General features: G+C 46.1%; 1 protein-coding gene across 5 annotated transcripts in view; it reads right to left on the bottom strand.

Annotated features, from left to right (window-relative positions):
• Window positions 1-416: 416 nt before the first annotated feature.
• LOC115121437 (histone deacetylase 4-like) overlaps window positions 417-17,742 on the bottom strand; it is an 86,449-nt gene continuing 69,123 nt past the window's right edge. For 3 of the 5 annotated variants that reach the window (XM_065018969.1, XM_065018967.1, XM_065018971.1), the window contains 7 exons: window positions 11,138-11,281; window positions 10,700-10,998; window positions 8,717-8,835; window positions 6,297-6,430; window positions 6,041-6,125; window positions 4,312-4,444; window positions 417-4,229 (listed from right to left, as the gene is read on the bottom strand). In XM_065018969.1, coding sequence (XP_064875041.1) covers window positions 4,187-4,229; window positions 4,312-4,444; window positions 6,041-6,125; window positions 6,297-6,430; window positions 8,717-8,835; window positions 10,700-10,998; window positions 11,138-11,281 — 957 coding nt within the window. In that variant the 3' untranslated portion in view covers window positions 417-4,186. The remainder of the gene's footprint in view (window positions 4,230-4,311; window positions 4,445-6,040; window positions 6,126-6,296; window positions 6,431-8,716; window positions 8,836-10,699; window positions 10,999-11,137; window positions 11,282-17,742) is intronic. The other 2 variants (XM_065018970.1, XM_065018968.1) reach the window with 2 other exon arrangements.

Here is a 17,742-nt window from a genome sequence, read left to right on the forward strand (position 1 = left end):
ACATGGTTCACCCAGCCAGTAGCAGGTACATGGTTCACCCAGCCAGTAGCAGGTACATGGTTCACCCAGCCAGTAGCAGGTACATGGTTCACCCAGCCAGTAGCAGGTACATGGTTCACCCAGCCAGTAGCAGGTACATGGTTCACCCAGCGAGTAGCAGGGGAAAGGGGTGCTGATCTAGGGTCTTCTGTTCAGTAATCTTAATTCATTATCAAGAAGGCCAAACTGATCTTAGATCAGGACTCTCTACTGAGACGCTTTATGAATACTGGCCCAGATCTACACCAGTGCCTAGGACGGTTGTGGTTTCTGGACAGGGCCTTTGATACTCAAGAACATATTGACTTGACATAGGTCTGGTAACTATACATTTTTGGATTCATAAATATAGCATCACAATTAACACACAAGACAACTTCATTTTTCAGAAATATATTTTAGAGTTTATGTCTGAGACAAAATGTCAAAAGCATATCGGTCCCAACAAGATATCATTTGTAACAATGGAATGGAAAGAAAACAAAAATAACTAACATTTACATATGTAAACCGAGAATAGCTCTTTTTAACCACAGTGGTTTTAAATACAACTGGCTTAAGTGGATAAGAGTCTGCAGAAAATTCCCTTCCCAATCAACCACATATGGAGTGTTTTAAAGGATGTTTTAGCCATCGTCTACTTTTTGTGTCTGTCCCCAACACCCTAGAAACACTCTTAGGGAGAGACGAGCAGTCTAGATGGATGTAATGCCACGTTCATGTGGTATCGGAAGTTCCTATTTCCAACTGAGAAGTTTCACTTGAGCAACCCTCCAAGTCGGAATTTCAAGTGGGAAACTCTGAAAATGTTGTTGCCCAGGTTGGCGAGTTATGTTTCACCACTGACCTTTTCAACCAAAAAATAACAAATCAGTTTGACAACTACGACCTCACCATATTGTCAATGTTCAGCAATCTAGCTAACTTTATTATTAGCAACCTTGATAAGCTAGCTAACTTTATTATTAGCAACCTTGATAAGCTAGCTAACTTTATTATTAGCAACCTTGATAAGCTAGCTAACTTTATTATTAGCAACCTTGATAAGATAGCTAACTTTATTATTAGCAACCTTGAGAAGATGGCTAAACTTTATTATTAGCAACCTTGATAAGATAGCTAACTTTATTATTAGCAACCTTGATAAGCTAGCTAACTTTATTATTAGCAACCTTGATAAGCTAGCTAAAATCCTATTGGTTGAAGAATTTCTCCAACTTCAAAAGCACTTAAACACAATCATGTCGGACCTAATTGTTCCACTTCCCCATTTCCCATGAGCATGTGAAGCCAGCATAAATACACTCGGAGATTAGCCTAGCTAATCCATTATTCCTCTTACTCTAAACACAGTCAAGTCTATTGTCCATTATCTTGTTTAAGTGCTGGGTAATTTCCCTACAAAAACTGAGCATTTAATTATTTAAAAAAATCTAATGTGGAATTCATTTTGACAAGTCCTTTGTATCCTTAGTACACCAAAGAAGAAGAGACATTCACGCTGCGTTTTCTGGGATAGGATTTAGTCCTCCAGTTTTCTTCTACTGTGCAAATCCAGTGTTACACAGACGTACAGCCAGACAGGCATGCGGACAGACAAACCATGCAGAGAATTAGAGGCCATGAAAGAAAAAGAAAAAAAGGTTAAAGAAATGTTTTTTAAAGGAACATACCAAACCCTGGGGCTCTGAAACAATTCATAGGAATGGTGAATCTGAGAGCAAACACAAAGCAAAACATAGAATGTTTACTAAATCATGAAAAGGAAACATGATACTACCAAAATTAGTGTAGGAAAATGATTGAAAACTAAAAGGAGTTATTTACTAGGGATGAGAATAGTTTGAACTACAATGAGACCATGCCAACCCACTAATATCACGACTCCGGTTTCTTGACAACTCGACTAATGTAGCTACGACAGGAAGAAGTGATATCATAACATTTTCTGAAGTCGAGGTATGCTAATGTACAGTAACCATGGCAACACAGCAGTAACCATGGCAGGACAGCAGTAACCATGCTATCAAATCAACAACAGTGTGTTATGGTGTCAAAAGTAACCTCGGTATGTCATTTTGGTTGGTCCCAATGAAGTCCAAAGCGAAAGCGAAGTGTCTTTAAAATGCCCCATGCTAGTCTAGTCTAGCTACAGTGCAGCCAGGAACAATACAGTACAAAAACAAATCAGTGTGTTCCCCTTTTTGTGTTCAGAGTGATGTGTGGAACAGAGACCACATACAGTGCTGCTGAGTGCAGGGCTGCTCCAACCAGGGCCAGTTTAAAACAGTGCAGTCAACCTCAACCCCCCACATAAGGTTTTTAGAGTTATTTACTGGAGTGAGACCATCTTTGCCATAGCTATTCTCTTTCACAACGTCATAGCTCTCATGTAGGCTACGGATATAATATATTTCTAGGTTTTCCATGTAGAACCTCTCTGTAAACTGGATCATTCTGTAAGTAAATAGACAATTGCTGGAATCATGGTAAAAAGTAGAAAGGCTGATCTCCATCCCAATGCATGATGAGGACACTAAGAGCAAGTGGCACATCAACTGTACAGAGTAACAACGCAAAAGGACAAATACGCAAATATAAAAAGTATGTTACAAAACTAGAGATTTTCATACATGCCAAAAATAGAATTGTCACCCACTTGAGATCGTTGATTAAGAAAAAGTTGATGATGGTTTAGTCAATTGACTAGCTTGATGTGGAAATGATAGTTTCAAAGATGGCAAATTAACACTTGGCTTCACAATATGTTCAATTCAATATACATGACAAGATGTTTATAGTAACTATTAACTAAGGTAGTTGCCAAACAATACATTGGAATTCAATAGTTATTTAACAAAAGGTTGAGACATACATGTTTGATCCGTTAGCTCTCGGACAGTGTGCTTGGTATGAAAAGCCAGTAGTAATACTGTGTATGCCTGCTGTTACTAGTGGTACGAAAGAGCTGGATGCAAACTCATGCTTTGGCTTTTTTTTTGCTCGACTAGTTTTTGGATAACTTTCTAACCTTGCAACCGACAGGTCTTTCTGGTCAGACATGCTTTTTCTCCGTTAGCGATTGGTTATGTGATAAAGGGAAGCTACATAAGGCTAAATGCTAACCTTCAACAGTGCTTTACGAACCAACTGGAAGTTGAACGTTTCAAATGTTTGCTTGCAACTACCTTTTTGAAGCATTTTTACAGAAAAATATATCAATCCAAATGGTATAATGACCTCTAAAAGAGGCTGTGAGAGACAAATGCTGTCTACATCACAATCCTGGTAAACATGCTGAAAGATCATTTTTTTCCCACCATCCCGTCCTCTGTCAAACAGGAAAATGTATTTCTCTCTCTCCCCTGGTCAGGATCATCATTTAAGGCAATCTTCATTTCTGACACAATCCTGAAATCCATCAGAGCTTCACAAAGGCACTCTCTCATTGGTGGACCATCACAGAACTACCAGCTGCATCAGTAAGGCAAAGATCCAATAGACTCATCATCCAATAACGGCAAAGGCCGCTTGCTCAACGGCCAACCACAGTCAAGTCTACTGTCCTCAGCCAATGACAGCCCGACAATTCTCCTAGGGGCTTTGTTGTCCGCCATCTCTCATCAGTAACCACCATCTCCATCAGTAGCATGTCCTCCATTTAGGGGGACAAAAGCAGGAGAGAAAATAAATGTCCACGCTGTGTGTAACAGCCGGACTTGTCCTGTCCTCTGTCTCCATATTTGGCCACGGGGGAGCTCTGTAAAGCACCAGATCTTTCCCTTCAGGAGTAGACTTCCATTATCCGCCTCCACTCTGAGAACCCACTGCCTCGGTGCTGGGGTGTCTTCTGGGGCTGCCTCAGTCTGACTGGCAGAAACAAACGTCTCTTTAGAGTCACGGTGAGCTGACCACGCTGAGCTGTCTGGCTGCAGCGCTTTGTCACTTCCATCCTTCATATCGTATCCCCATTGACTCCCTACTCTGAAGCCCATCCCTCTCTCTCATTGGCAGAGGAGCTACCAATCAAGGTGATAGGCACGGCGCGGAGGGACTAAATGAAAGGGACAGTCGAGACTCTCCAGAAGGTAGTCTTCCGAGCTGCAGAGGCCGACAGTCACGGGGCGACGCCCTTATGCTTCCCCCGCTATAATGGTGCTTCCTCCTCCATGGGTTCCTCCTCCGACCTGCTAAGGGGAACAAGAGGAGAGAAAGGTGCGTTAGCAAAACGGGTGCATCTCAATAGAACTGATAGTAGCTATGGTGACCTACCTCTGTTTGTTGGCCACAGAGAGAGAGGCCATGGCGCTGACAGTCTCAGCCTCCTCCGAGTCTCCTCTCTGAGCCTCCAGCACAGACAGGCCCAGCCTGGGGGAGCCACGCTGCATGGAGCGCCAGTACTTACCTGGAGAAAGAGGGAGGGAGGGAACGAGGGAGGGTGGGAGCGAGGGATGGAGCGAGAGAGAGGGAGGGATGGATGGAGCGAGGGGGAGGGATGGATGGAGCGAGGGGGAGGGATGGATGGAGCGAGGGGGAGGGGATGGATGGAGCGAGGGGGAGGGATGGAGCGAGGGGAGGGAGGGGAGGGGGGGAGATGGATGGGGAGGGAGGGATGGGGAGCGAGGGGGGGATGGAGGAGGGGGAGGGATGGAGCGAGGGGAGGGAGAGAGGGGAGGGAGGGATGGAGCGAGAGAGAGGGAGGGATGGATGGAGCGAGGGGGAGGGAGGGATGGATGGAGCGAGGGGGAGGGATGGATGGAGCGAGGGGGAGGGATGGAGCGAGGGGAGGGATGGAGGAGAGGAGGGAGGGGAGGGAGGGAGGGATGGAGCGAGAGAGAGGGAGGGATGGAGGGAGAGAGGGGGAGGGGGAGCGAGAGAGAGAGGGATGGAGAGGGAGCGAGAGAGAGAGAGAGAGAGAGGAGCGAGAGAGAGGAGAGGGAGCGAGAGAGAGAGGGGAGAGGGAGCGAGAGAGAGAGAGAGAGAGGGAGCGAGGGAGCGAGAGAGAGAGAGAGAGAGAGGGAGCGAGAGAGAGAGAGGAGAGGGAGCGAGAGAGAGAGAGAGAGGAGAGGGAGCGAGAGAGAGAGAGAGAGGAGAGGGAGCGAGAGAGAGAGGGGAGAGGGAGCGAGAGAGAGAGGGGAGAGGGAGCGAGAGAGAGAGGGGAGAGGGAGCGAGAGAGAGGGAGCGAGAGAGAGAGGGGAGAGGGAGCGAGAGAGAGAGAGAGAGAGGGAGAGGGAGCGAGAGAGAGAGAGGAGAGGGAGCGAGAGAGAGAGGGGAGGGAGAGAGAGAGAGGGGAGAGGGAGAGGGAGAGAGAGAGAGGGGAGAGGGAGCGAGAGAGAGAGGAGAGGGAGCGAGAGAGAGAGAGGGGAGAGGGAGCGAGAGAGAGAGAGGGGAGAGGGAGCGAGAGAGAGAGAGGGGAGAGTGGGAAGGGAGGAGAGAGAGTGAACAATGTTAAAGGATCAGTAAGTTAACTTCAGAAGCTAGCAGATTCATTACTTACCAACAACTACTGCAAATCCCAATAAAACTACATCACGCTTTGAAGTTCACATTCCTTGATTTGTCTAGCACTATCCTGTTTTGTGGGTCAGAGTGTAGTATTTATTTAGTTTCAGAGCACAAACATGTCTCACACTGGCTATAGCCCAGGCCCAGGAAGGGGCAGGCCTGCCCGGGCAAGTCCGGGGGTTGCCTAGCAACACGTGCCTTGGAAGAAAGAGAATTTCTGCATAGTGCAAATTCCCATGATTCAATGCTAGGTTTGGCCTGAACAGCTAGCGCGATAGCTACAATTTGATTTCAGCTATTAAAAAAAAAGGAGCAGTATCTAAAATAATTAAATTATGGCATTCACTAAACAAACTATTTACAGTACATCTAATAGAAATATGGGTAAATGTGTGGACAAAAAAATCTAACTTACTCAACCTTTAAGACTGGAATAAGTTGAGGGAGAACTTCCTGCCTCTTCAATCTCAGATAGGAAACTGTGCTTGGTACTCACTGTGTGTTTCTATAACCTTCTCTATGGAGCACACAGCATTCTGGTTGGGTCTCTGCTCCAGAAGCGTCTGAGGGAGAGGAACCAGCTGTGGACAACACAAAGCACCGTGTATCTGATAACTGGACACACATCATTCCATCTTCACCATTCATCCATTCCCTCTCCTTTTCACTTCTTCACCAGACCACTATAAATGATCTAGTCTTATCATTAGCCTTCCTGATTCCCCCCCCCTCTTCCTTTCTCCCTCCCTCACCTGGTTGCCCAGCAGAGCGGAGACGCAGGCCTCGGAAGCGTCACAGATGGCCATGAGGTCGTGACCTCCCTCCAATGCCAGCACCACGCGACCCTCAGCCAGGGTCATCAGCTGACGCGTCAGGTACCCAAAACCTGCAGGGGAGGGTGTGTGTGTGTGTGTGAAGGGAGGGGCAGAGAGAGGGATCATCAATACAGTGCATTCGGAAAGTACTCAGACCCCTTGACTTTTTCCACATTTTGTTACGTTACAGCCTTATTCTAAAATTGATGAAATAAATGTTTTTCCTCATCAATCTACACATAATACCTCACAATGACAAAGCAAAAACAGGTTTTGGGAAATTTTGCAAATGTATAAAAAAAAAACGGAATATATCACATTTACATAAGTATTCAGACCCTTTACTCAGTACTTTGTTGAAGCACCGTTGGTGATTACAGCATCGAGTCATCTTGGGTATGACACTACAAGCCTGGCACACCTGTATTTGAGGAGTTTCTCCCATTTTTCTCTGCAGATTCTCTCAAGCTCTAAGGTTGGATGGGGAGCGTCGCTGCACAGCTATTTTCAGGTCTCTCCAGAGATGTTCGATCTGGTTCAATTCCAGGCTCTGGCTGGGCCACTCAAGGACATTCAGTCCCAAAGCTACTCCTATGTTGTCTTGGCTGTGAGCTTAAGGTCGTTGTCCTGTTGGAAGCTGTACCTTTGGCCCAGTCTGAGGTCCTGAGTGCTCTGGAGCAGGTTTTCATCAAGGATCTCTCTGTACTTTGCTCCGTTCATCTTTCCCTAGATCCTGACTAGCCTCGTAGTCCCTGCCGCTGAAAATCATCCCCACAGCATGATGCTGCCACCACCATGCTTCACCGTAGGGATGGTGCCAGGTTTCCTCCAGACATGACGCTTGGAATTCAGGCTAAACAGTTCAATCTTGGTTTAAATCAGACCAGAGAATCTTGTTTCTTATGGTCAGAGTCTTTAGGTGCCGTTTGGCAAACTCCAAGCGGGCTGTCATGTGCCTTTTATTGTGGAGTGACTTCTGTCTGGCCACTCTACCATAAAGGCCTGATTGATGGAGTGCTGCAGAGATGGTTGTCCTTCTGGAAGGTTCTCCCATCTCCACAGACGAACTCTGGAGCTCTGTCAGTGTGACCATCGGGTTCTTGGTCACCTCCCTGACCAAGGCCCTTCTCCCCCGATTGCCCAGTTTGGCCGGGCAGCCAGCTCTAGGAAGATTCTTGGGGGCTTGATTTTTGCTCTGACATGCACTGTCAACTGTGGGACCTTATATAGACAGGTGTGTGCCTTTACAAATCAAGTCCAATCAATGGTGATCAATGGAAACAGGATGCACCTGAGCAAAATGTTTTGTCTCATAGCAAAGGCTCTGAATACTTATGTAAATAAGGTATTTGCTCCTTTTTTTGGATACATTTGCAAAATGTTTATGTCATTATGTGGTATTGGGATGTCATTATGTGGTATTGGGATGTCATTATGTGGTATTGGGATGTCATTATGTGGTATTGGGATGTCATTATGTGGTATTGGGATGTCATTATGTGGTATTGGGATGTCATTATGTGGTATTGGGATGTCATTATGTGGTATTGGGATGTCATTATGTGGTATTGGGATGTCATTATGTGGTATTGGGATGTCATTATGTGGTATTGGGATGTCATTATGTGGTATTGGGATGTCATTATGTGGTATTGTGATGTCATTATGTGGTATTGGGATGTCATTATGTGGTATTGGGATGTCATTATGTGGTATTGGGATGTCATTATGTGGTATTGGGATGTCATTATGTGGTATTGGGATGTCATTATGTGGTATTGGGATGTCATTATGTGGTATTGGGATGTCATTATGTGGTATTGGGATGTCATTATGTGGTATTGTGATGTCATTATGTGGTATTGGGATGTCATTATGTGGTATTGGGATGTCATTATGTGGTATTGGGATGTCATTATGTGGTATTGGGATGTCATTATGTGGTATTGGGATGTCATTATGTGGTATTGGGATGTCATTATGTGGTATTGGGATGTCATTATGTGGTATTGGGATGTCATTATGTGGTATTGGGATGTCATTATGTGGTATTGGGATGTCATTATGTGGTAGTGTGTGTAGATTGATAACAAACATTTTTATTGAATCCATTTTAGATTAAGGCTGTAACGCAACAAAATGTGGAACAAGTCAAGGGGTCTGAATACTTCCAGAATGCACTGTATACCACAGCAGCAAAGAACACAGTGCATGACACTAGTATGTGGACACCCCATTAAATGAGTGGTGTCCACATCTTCTGTCTGTCATGTTGTGTGTCTGGACCTCAGGCGTCAGCTAACAAAAGAACAGATCCAGACATCATTGCACCAGTGCTACTTTACACATAAACGTACATTTGGAGGTGAGGGTGTAACCGCCTAGGGGAGGAGGGTGACCCTCGACAGCGTCGAAGCCTGAGGACACCAGCACCACGTCAGGGGCAAATTCATTAGCTATGGGCATCACCACAGACCTAGGGCGAGGGAAAGAGGGGGGGGGTTGGTCAGTTTCACAACTTCAGTGCATGTGTGTTTTTTGATATTTGGTATTTTATTAGAATCATTAGCTGTTGCGGAAGCAGCAGCTACTCTTCCTGAGGTCCACACAGAACATGAAACATGACATAATACACACCATTAATAGACAAGAACAGATCAAGGACAGAACGACATCAATACATACTGTACACACGCCCCCTACACATCAATACATACTGTACACACGCCCCCTACACATCAATACATACTGTACACACGCCCCCTACACATCAATACATACTGTACACACGCCCCCTACACATCAATACATACTGTACACACGCCCCCTACACATCAATACATACTGTACACACGCCCTACACCCCCTACACATCAATACATACTGTACACACGCCCCTACACATCAATACATACTGTACACACGCCCCCACATCATCAATACATACTGTACACACGCCCCTACACATCAATACATACTGTACACACGCCGCCTACACATCAATACATACTGTACACACGCCCCTACACATCAATACATACTGTACACACGCCCCCTACACATCAATACATACTGTACACACGCCCCTCCACATCAATAGATACTGTACACACGCCTCCACATCAATACATACTGTACACACGCCCTACACATCAATACATACTGTACACACGCCCCTACACATCAATACATACTGTACACACGCCCCCTACACATCAATACATACTGTACACACGCCGCCTACACATCAATACATACTGTACACACATCAATACCCTACACATCAATACATACTGTACACACGCCCCTACACATCAATACATACTGTACACACGCATCAATACCTACACATCAATACATACTGTACACACGCCCCTACACATCAATACATACTGTACACACGCCCCTACACATCAATACATACTGTACACACGCCGCCTACACATCAATACATACTGTACACACGCCGCCTACACATCAATACATACTGTACACACGCCCCTACACATCAATACATACTGTACACACGCCCCTACACATCAATACATACTGTACACACGTACACACCCCTACACATCAATACATACTGTACACACACGCCCTACACATCAATACATACTGTACACACGCCCCCTACACATCAATACATACTGTACACACGCCGCCTACACATCAATACATACTGTACACAGCCTACACATCAATACATACTGTACACACGCCCCCTACACATCAATACATACTGTACACAGCCTACACATCAATACATACTGTACACACAGCCTACACATCAATACATACTGTACACACGCCGCCTACACATCAATACATACTGTACACACGCCCCCTACACATCAATACATACTGTACACACGCCCCCTACACATCAATACATACTGTACACAGCCTACACATCAATACATACTGTACACACGCCCCCTACACATCAATACATACTGTACACACGCCCCCTACACATCAATACATACTGTACACACGCCGCCTACACATCAATACATACTGTACACACGCCCCCTACACATCAATACATACTGTACACACGCCGCCTACACATCAATACATACTGTACACAGCCTACACATCAATACATACTGTACACACAAACTATCTAGGTCAAATAGGGGAGAGGATGGTGCCATGAGGTGTTGCTGTTTTTTGAAACCAGGTTTCCTGTTTATTTGAACAATATGAGATGGAAGGGAGTTCCATGCAATAATGGCTCGATATAATACTGTACGCTTTCCTGAATTTGCTCTGAATTTGGGGACTGTGAAAAGATCCCTGGTGGCATGTCTGGTGGGGTAAGTGTTGTGTTATACCTGAAGGCTGCCAGGTACTCTGCATCTCCCATAGGTGGCTCCAGCCCCCCAGTGAAGGCCATGTTAACGTTAAAACCTACTCCTGGACCACTGCCCACCTGACAGAGAAAGGATGGGAGGAATAGCCATGAGAACACACAAACACACACACACGTTCCCATGAGATGTGTCACCATTACCTCGTCGGGTGCTCCGCTGCCAGGGAAGAAGTTTCCATCGTCGTATCGATGGAGAGACAGGTACAGCACGTTGGGGTCGTCGTAAAATGCCTGCTGGGTCCCGTTGCCATGGTGAACATCCTGATGGACAGCACACATGGCTAATCAGATGACCATTGTCCAATTTTTTCTTCTTCTTACATCCAATGGTAATTCTACAGTCATTTACAAAACCTACTTTCTCTTTAAAAGGTCAGGTGAAGGACCAGCACAAACTCACCCAGTCTACTATGAGGATCTTGCAGACGTTGAGTCTCTGTTGGAGCAGCCGGGCTGCGATGGCTACTGAGTTAAAGTAGCAGAAGCCCATGGGAGTGCTCTCTTCTGCATGGTGTCCAGGGGGTCGAACCACAGCAAAGCCGTTCTGGGAACCAGATGCAACAACTACATTACCCACAACTCCATCCATGAGGGGGAGAGATTGAGTGCATTCTTTGTGAAGGGAGAAAAAAGTGTAGAGAGACCTAACCTTAATGGAGGGGTAGAGGGATGAAAAGGAGAAGAGGAGGGTAGAGAGACCTAACCTTAATGGAGGGGTAGAGGGATGAAAAGGAGAAGAGGAGGGTAGAGAGACCTAACCTTAATGGAGGGGTAGAGGGATGAAAAGGAGAAGAGGAGGGTAGAGAGACCTAACCTTAATGGAGGGATATAGGGATGAAAAGGAGAAGAGGAGGGTAGAGACCTAACCTTAATGGAGGGATAGAGGGATGAAAAGGAGAAGAGGAGGGTAGAGAGACCTAACCTTAATGGAGGGATAGAGGGATGAAAAGGAGAAGAGGAGGGTAGAGACCTAACCTTAATGGAGGGATAGAGGGATGAAAAGGAGAAGAGGAGGGTAGAGACCTAACCTTAATGGAGGGATATAGGGATGAAAAGGAGAAGAGGAGGGTAGAGACCTAACCTTAATGGAGGGATAGAGGGATGAAAAGGAGAAGAGGAGGGTAGAGACCTAACCTTAATGGAGGGATAGAGGGATGAAAAGGAGAAGAGGGTAGAGAGACCTAACCTTAATGGAGGGATAGAGGGATGAAAAGGAGAAGAGGAGGGTAGAGAGACCTAACCTTAATGGAGGGATAGAGGGATGAAAAGGAGAAGAGGGTAGAGACCTAACCTTAATGGAGGGATAGAGGGATGAAAAGGAGAAGAGGAGGGTAGAGAGACCTAACCTTAATGGAGGGATAGAGGGATGAAAAGGAGAAGAGGGTAGAGTCCTAACCTTAATGGAGGGATAGAGGGATGAAAAGGAGGAGGGTAGAGAGACCTAACCTTAATGGAGGGATAGAGGGATGAAAAGGAGAAGAGGGTAGAGACCTAACCTTAATGGAGGGATAGAGGGATGGAAAGGAGAAGAGGGTAGAGACCTAACCTTAATGGAGGGATAGAGGGATGAAAAGGAGAAGAGGAGGGTAGAGACCTAACCTTAATGGAGGGATAGAGGGATGAAAAGGAGAAGAGGGTAGAGACCTAACCTTAATGGAGGGATAGAGGGATGAAAATGAGGAGGGTAGAGAGACCTAACCTTAATGGAGGGATAGGGGGATGAAAAGGAGAAGAGGGTAGAGACCTAACCTTAATGGAGGGATAGAGGGATGAAAAGGAGAAGAGGGTAGAGACCTAACCTTAATGGAGGGATAGAGGGATGAAAAGGAGAAGAGGGTAGAGACCTAACCTTAATGGAGGGATAGAGGGATGAAAAGGAGAAGAGGGTAGAGACCTAACCTTAATGGAGGGATAGAGGGATGAAAAGGAGAGGAGGGTAGAGACCTAACCTTAATGGAGGGATAGAGGGATGAAAAGGAAAAGAGGAGGGTAGAGACCTAACCTTAATGGAGGGATATAGGGATGAAAAGGAGAAGAGGGTAGAGAGACCTAACCTTAATGGAGGGGTAGAGGGATGAAAAGGAGAAGAGGAGGGTAGAGACCTAACCTTAATGGAGGGATAGAGGGATGAAAAGGAGAAGAGGAGGGTAGAGACCTAACCTTAATGGAGGGATATAGGGATGAAAAGGAGAAGAGGGTAGAGAGACCTAACCTTAATGGAGGGATAGAGGGATGAAAAGGAGAAGAGGACGGTAGAGAGACCTAACCTTAATGGAGGGATAGAGGGATGAAAAGGAGAAGAGGACGGTAGAGAGACCTAACCTTAATGGAGGGATAGAGGGATGAAAAGGAGAAGAGGGTAGAGACCTAACCTTAATGGAGGGATAGAGGGATGAAAAGGAGGAGGGTAGAGACCTAACCTTAATGGAGGGATAGAGGGATGAAAAGGAGGAGGGTAGAGAGACCTAACCTTAATGGAGGGGTAGAGGGATGAAAAGGAGAAGAGGAGGGTAGAGACCTAACCTTAATGGAGGGATAGAGGGATGAAAAGGAGAAGAGGAGGGTAGAGACCTAACCTTAATGGAGGGATATAGGGATGAAAAGGAGAAGAGGAGGGTAGAGACCTAACCTTAATGGAGGGATAGAGGGATGAAAAGGAGGAGGGTAGAGAGACCTAACCTTAATGGAGGGATATAGGGATGAAAAGGAGAAGAGGGTAGAGAGACCTAACCTTAATGGAGGGATAGAGGGATGAAAAGGAGAAGAGGACGGTAGAGAGACCTAACCTTAATGGAGGGATAGAGGGATGAAAAGGAGAAGAGGACGGTAGAGAGACCTAACCTTAATGGAGGGATAGAGGGATGAAAAGGAGAAGAGGACGGTAGAGAGACCTAACCTTAATGGAGGGATAGAGGGATGAAAAGGAGAAGAGGACGGTAGAGACCTAACCTTAATGGAGGGATAGAGGGATGAAAAGGAGGAGGGTAGAGAGACCTAACCTTAATGGAGGGATAGAGGGATGAAAAGGAGAAGAGGGTAGAGACCTAACCTTAATGGAGGGATAGAGGGATGAAAAGGAGAAGAGGGTAGAGACCTAACCTTAATGGAGGGATAGAGGGATGAAAAGGAGAAGAGGAGGGTAGAGACCTAACCTTAATGGAGGGATAGAGGGATGAAAAGGAGGAGGGTAGAGAGACCTAACCTTCATGGAGGGATAGAGGGATGAAAAGGAGAAGAGGGTAGAGACCTAACCTTAATGGAGGAATAGAGGGATGAAAAGGAGAAGAGGGTAGAGACCTAACCTTAATGGAGGGGTAGAGGGATGAAAAGGAGAAGAGGAGGGTAGAGACCTAACCTTAATGGAGGGGTAGAGGGATGAAAAGGAGAAGAGGGTAGAGACCTAACCTTAATGGAGGGATAGAGGGATGAAAAGGAGAAGAGGGTAGAGACCTAACCTTAATGGAGGGGTAGAGGGATGAAAAGGAGAAGAGGAGGGTAGAGAGACCTAACATTAATGGAGGGATAGAGGGATGAAAATGAGGAGGGTAGAGAGGACTCACCTTAATGGAGGGATAGAGGGATGAAAAGGAGGAGGGTAGAGAGACCTAACCTTAATGGAGGGATAGAGGGATGAAAAGGAGAAGAGGACGGTAGAGACCTAACCTTAATGGAGGGATAGAGGGATGAAAAGGAGAAGAGGAGGGTAGAGACCTAACCTTAATGGAGGGATAGAGGGATGAAAAGGAGAAGTGGACGGTAGAGACCTAACCTTAATGGAGGGATAGAGGGATGAAAAGGAGGAGGGTAGAGAGACCTAACCTTAATGGAGGGGTAGAGGGATGAAAAGGAGGAGGGTAGAGACCTAACCTTAATGGAGGGATAGAGGGATGAAAAGGAGGAGGGTAGAGAGACCTAACCTTAATGGAGGGATAGAGGGATGAAAAGGAGGAGGGTAGAGAGACCTAACCTTAATGGAGGGATAGAGGGATGAAAAGGAGAAGAGGAGGGTAGAGACCTAATCTTAATGGAGGGATAGAGGGATGAAAAGGAGAAGAGGAGGGTAGAGACCTAACCTTAATGGAGGGATAGAGGGATGAAAAGGAGAAGAGGGTAGAGAGTCCTAACCTTAATGGAGGGATAGAGGGATGAAAAGGAGGAGGGTAGAGAGACCTAACCTTAATGGAGGGATAGAGGGATGAAAAGGAGGAGGGTAGAGAGACCTAACCTTAATGGAGGGATAGAGGGATGAAAAGGAGAAGAGGACGGTAGAGACCTAACCTTAATGGAGGGATAGAGGGATGAAAAGGAGAAGAGGGTACAGACCTAACCTTAATGGAGGGATAGAGGGATGAAAAGGAGGAGGGTAGAGAGACCTAACCTTAATGGAGGGATAGAGGGATGAAAAGGAGAAGAGGGTAGAGACCTAACCTTAATGGAGGGGTAGAGGGATGAAAAGGAGAAGAGGGTAGAGACCTAACCTTAATGGAGGGATAGAGGGATGAAAAGGAGAAGAGGGTAGAGACCTAACCTTAATGGAGGGATAGAGGGATGAAAAGGAGAAGAGGGTAGAGACCTAACCTTAATGGAGGGATAGAGGGATGAAAAGGAGAAGAGGGTAGAGACCGAACCTTAATGGAGGGATAGAGGGATGAAAAGGAGAAGAGGGTAGAGACCTAACCTTAATGGAGGGATAGGGGGATGAAAAGCAGAAGAGGGTAGAGACCTAACCTTAATGGAGGGGTAGAGGGATGAAAAGGAGAAGAGGGTAGAGACCTAACCTTAATGGAGGGATAGAGGGATGAAAAGGAGAAGAGGGTAGAGACCTAACCTTAATGGAGGGATAGAGGGATGAAAAGGAGAAGAGGAGGGTAGAGACACCTAACCTTAATGGAGGGATAGAGGGATGAAAAGGAGAAGAGGAGGGTAGAGACCTAACCTTAATGGAGGGATAGAGGGATGAAAAGGAGAAGAGGAGGGTAGAGACACCTAACCTTAATGGAGGGATAGAGGGATGAAAAGGAGGAGGGTAGAGAGACCTAACCTTAATGGAGGGGTAGAGGGATGAAAAGGAGGAGGGTAGAGACCTAACCTTAATGGAGGGATAGAGGGATGAAAAGGAGGAGGGTAGAGAGACCTAACCTTAATGGAGGGATAGAGGGATGAAAAGGAGGAGGGTAGAGAGACCTAACCTTAATGGAGGGATAGAGGGATGAAAAGGAGAAGAGGAGGGTAGAGACCTAACCTTAATGGAGGGATAGAGGGATGAAAAGGAGAAGAGGAGGGTAGAGACCTAACCTTAATGGAGGGATAGAGGGATGAAAAGGAGAAGAGGGTAGAGAGTCCTAACCTTAATGGAGGGATAGAGGGATGAAAAGGAGGAGGGTAGAGAGACCTAACCTTAATGGAGGGATAGAGGGATGAAAAGGAGGAGGGTAGAGAGACCTAACCTTAATGGAGGGATAGAGGGATGAAAAGGAGAAGAGGACGGTAGAGACCTAACCTTAATGGAGGGATAGAGGGATGAAAAGGAGAAGAGGGTAGAGACCTAACCTTAATGGAGGGATAGAGGGATGAAAAGGAGGAGGGTAGAGAGACCTAACCTTAATGGAGGGATAGAGGGATGAAAAGGAGGAGGGTAGAGAGACCTAACCTTAATGGAGGGATAGAGGGATGAAAAGGAGAAGAGGGTAGAGACCTAACCTTAATGGAGGGATAGAGGGATGAAAAGGAGAAGAGGAGGGTAGAGACCTAACCTTAATGGAGGGATAGAGGGATGAAAAGGAGAAGAGGAGGGTAGAGACCTAACCTTAATGGAGGGATAGAGGGATGAAAAGGAGAAGAGGGTAGAGACCTAACCTTAATGGAGGGGTAGAGGGATGAAAAGGAGAAGAGGGTAGAGACCTAACCTTAATGGAGGGATAGAGGGATGAAAAGGAGAAGAGGGTAGAGACCTAACCTTAATGGAGGGATAGAGGGATGAAAAGGAGAAGAGGGTAGAGACCTAACCTTAATGGAGGGATAGAGGGATGAAAAGGAGAAGAGGGTAGAGAGACCTAACCTTAATGGAGGGATAGAGGGATGAAAAGGAGAAGGAGGGTAGAGACCTAACCTTAATGGAGGGATAGAGGGATGAAAAGGAGGAGGGTAGAGAGACCTAACCTTAATGGAGGGATAGAGGGATGAAAAGGAGGAGGGTAGAGAGACCTAACCTTAATGGAGGGATAGAGGGATGAAAAGGAGAAGAGGAGGGTAGAGACCTAATCTTAATGGAGGGATAGAGGGATGAAAAGGAGAAGAGGAGGGTAGAGACCTAACCTTAATGGAGGGATAGAGGGATGAAAATGAGAAGAGGGTAGAGAGTCCTAACCTTAATGGAGGGATAGAGGGATGAAAAGGAGGAGGGTAGAGAGACCTAACCTTAATGGAGGGATAGAGGGATGAAAAGGAGAAGAGGGTAGAGACCTAACCTTAATGGAGGGATAGAGGGATGAAAAGGAGAAGAGGGTAGAGACCTAACCTTAATGGAGGGATAGAGGGATGAAAAGGAGAAGAGGGTAGAGACCTAACCTTAATGGAGGGATAGGGGGATGAAAAGCAGAAGAGGGTAGAGACCTAACCTTAATGGAGGGGTAGAGGGATGAAAAGGAGAAGAGGGTAGAGACCTAACCTTAATGGAGGGATAGAGGGATGAAAAGGAGAAGAGGAGGGTAGAGACCTAACCTTAATGGAGGGATAGAGGGATGAAAAGGAGAAGAGGAGGGTAGAGACCTAACCTTAATGGAGGGATAGAGGGATGAAAAGGAGAAGAGGAGGGTAGAGACACCTAACCTTAATGGAGGGATAGAGGGATGAAAAGGAGAGAGAGACCTAACCTTAATGGAGGGGTAGAGGGATGAAAAGGAGGAGGGTAGAGACCTAACCTTAATGGAGGGATAGAGGGATGAAAAGGAGGAGGGTAGAGAGACCTAACCTTAATGGAGGGATAGAGGGATGAAAAGGAGGAGT

Source organism: Oncorhynchus nerka, linkage group LG5 (genome assembly GCF_034236695.1).
Source record: "Oncorhynchus nerka isolate Pitt River linkage group LG5, Oner_Uvic_2.0, whole genome shotgun sequence".
In the NCBI taxonomy this organism is placed as follows: domain Eukaryota; kingdom Metazoa; phylum Chordata; class Actinopteri; order Salmoniformes; family Salmonidae; genus Oncorhynchus; species Oncorhynchus nerka.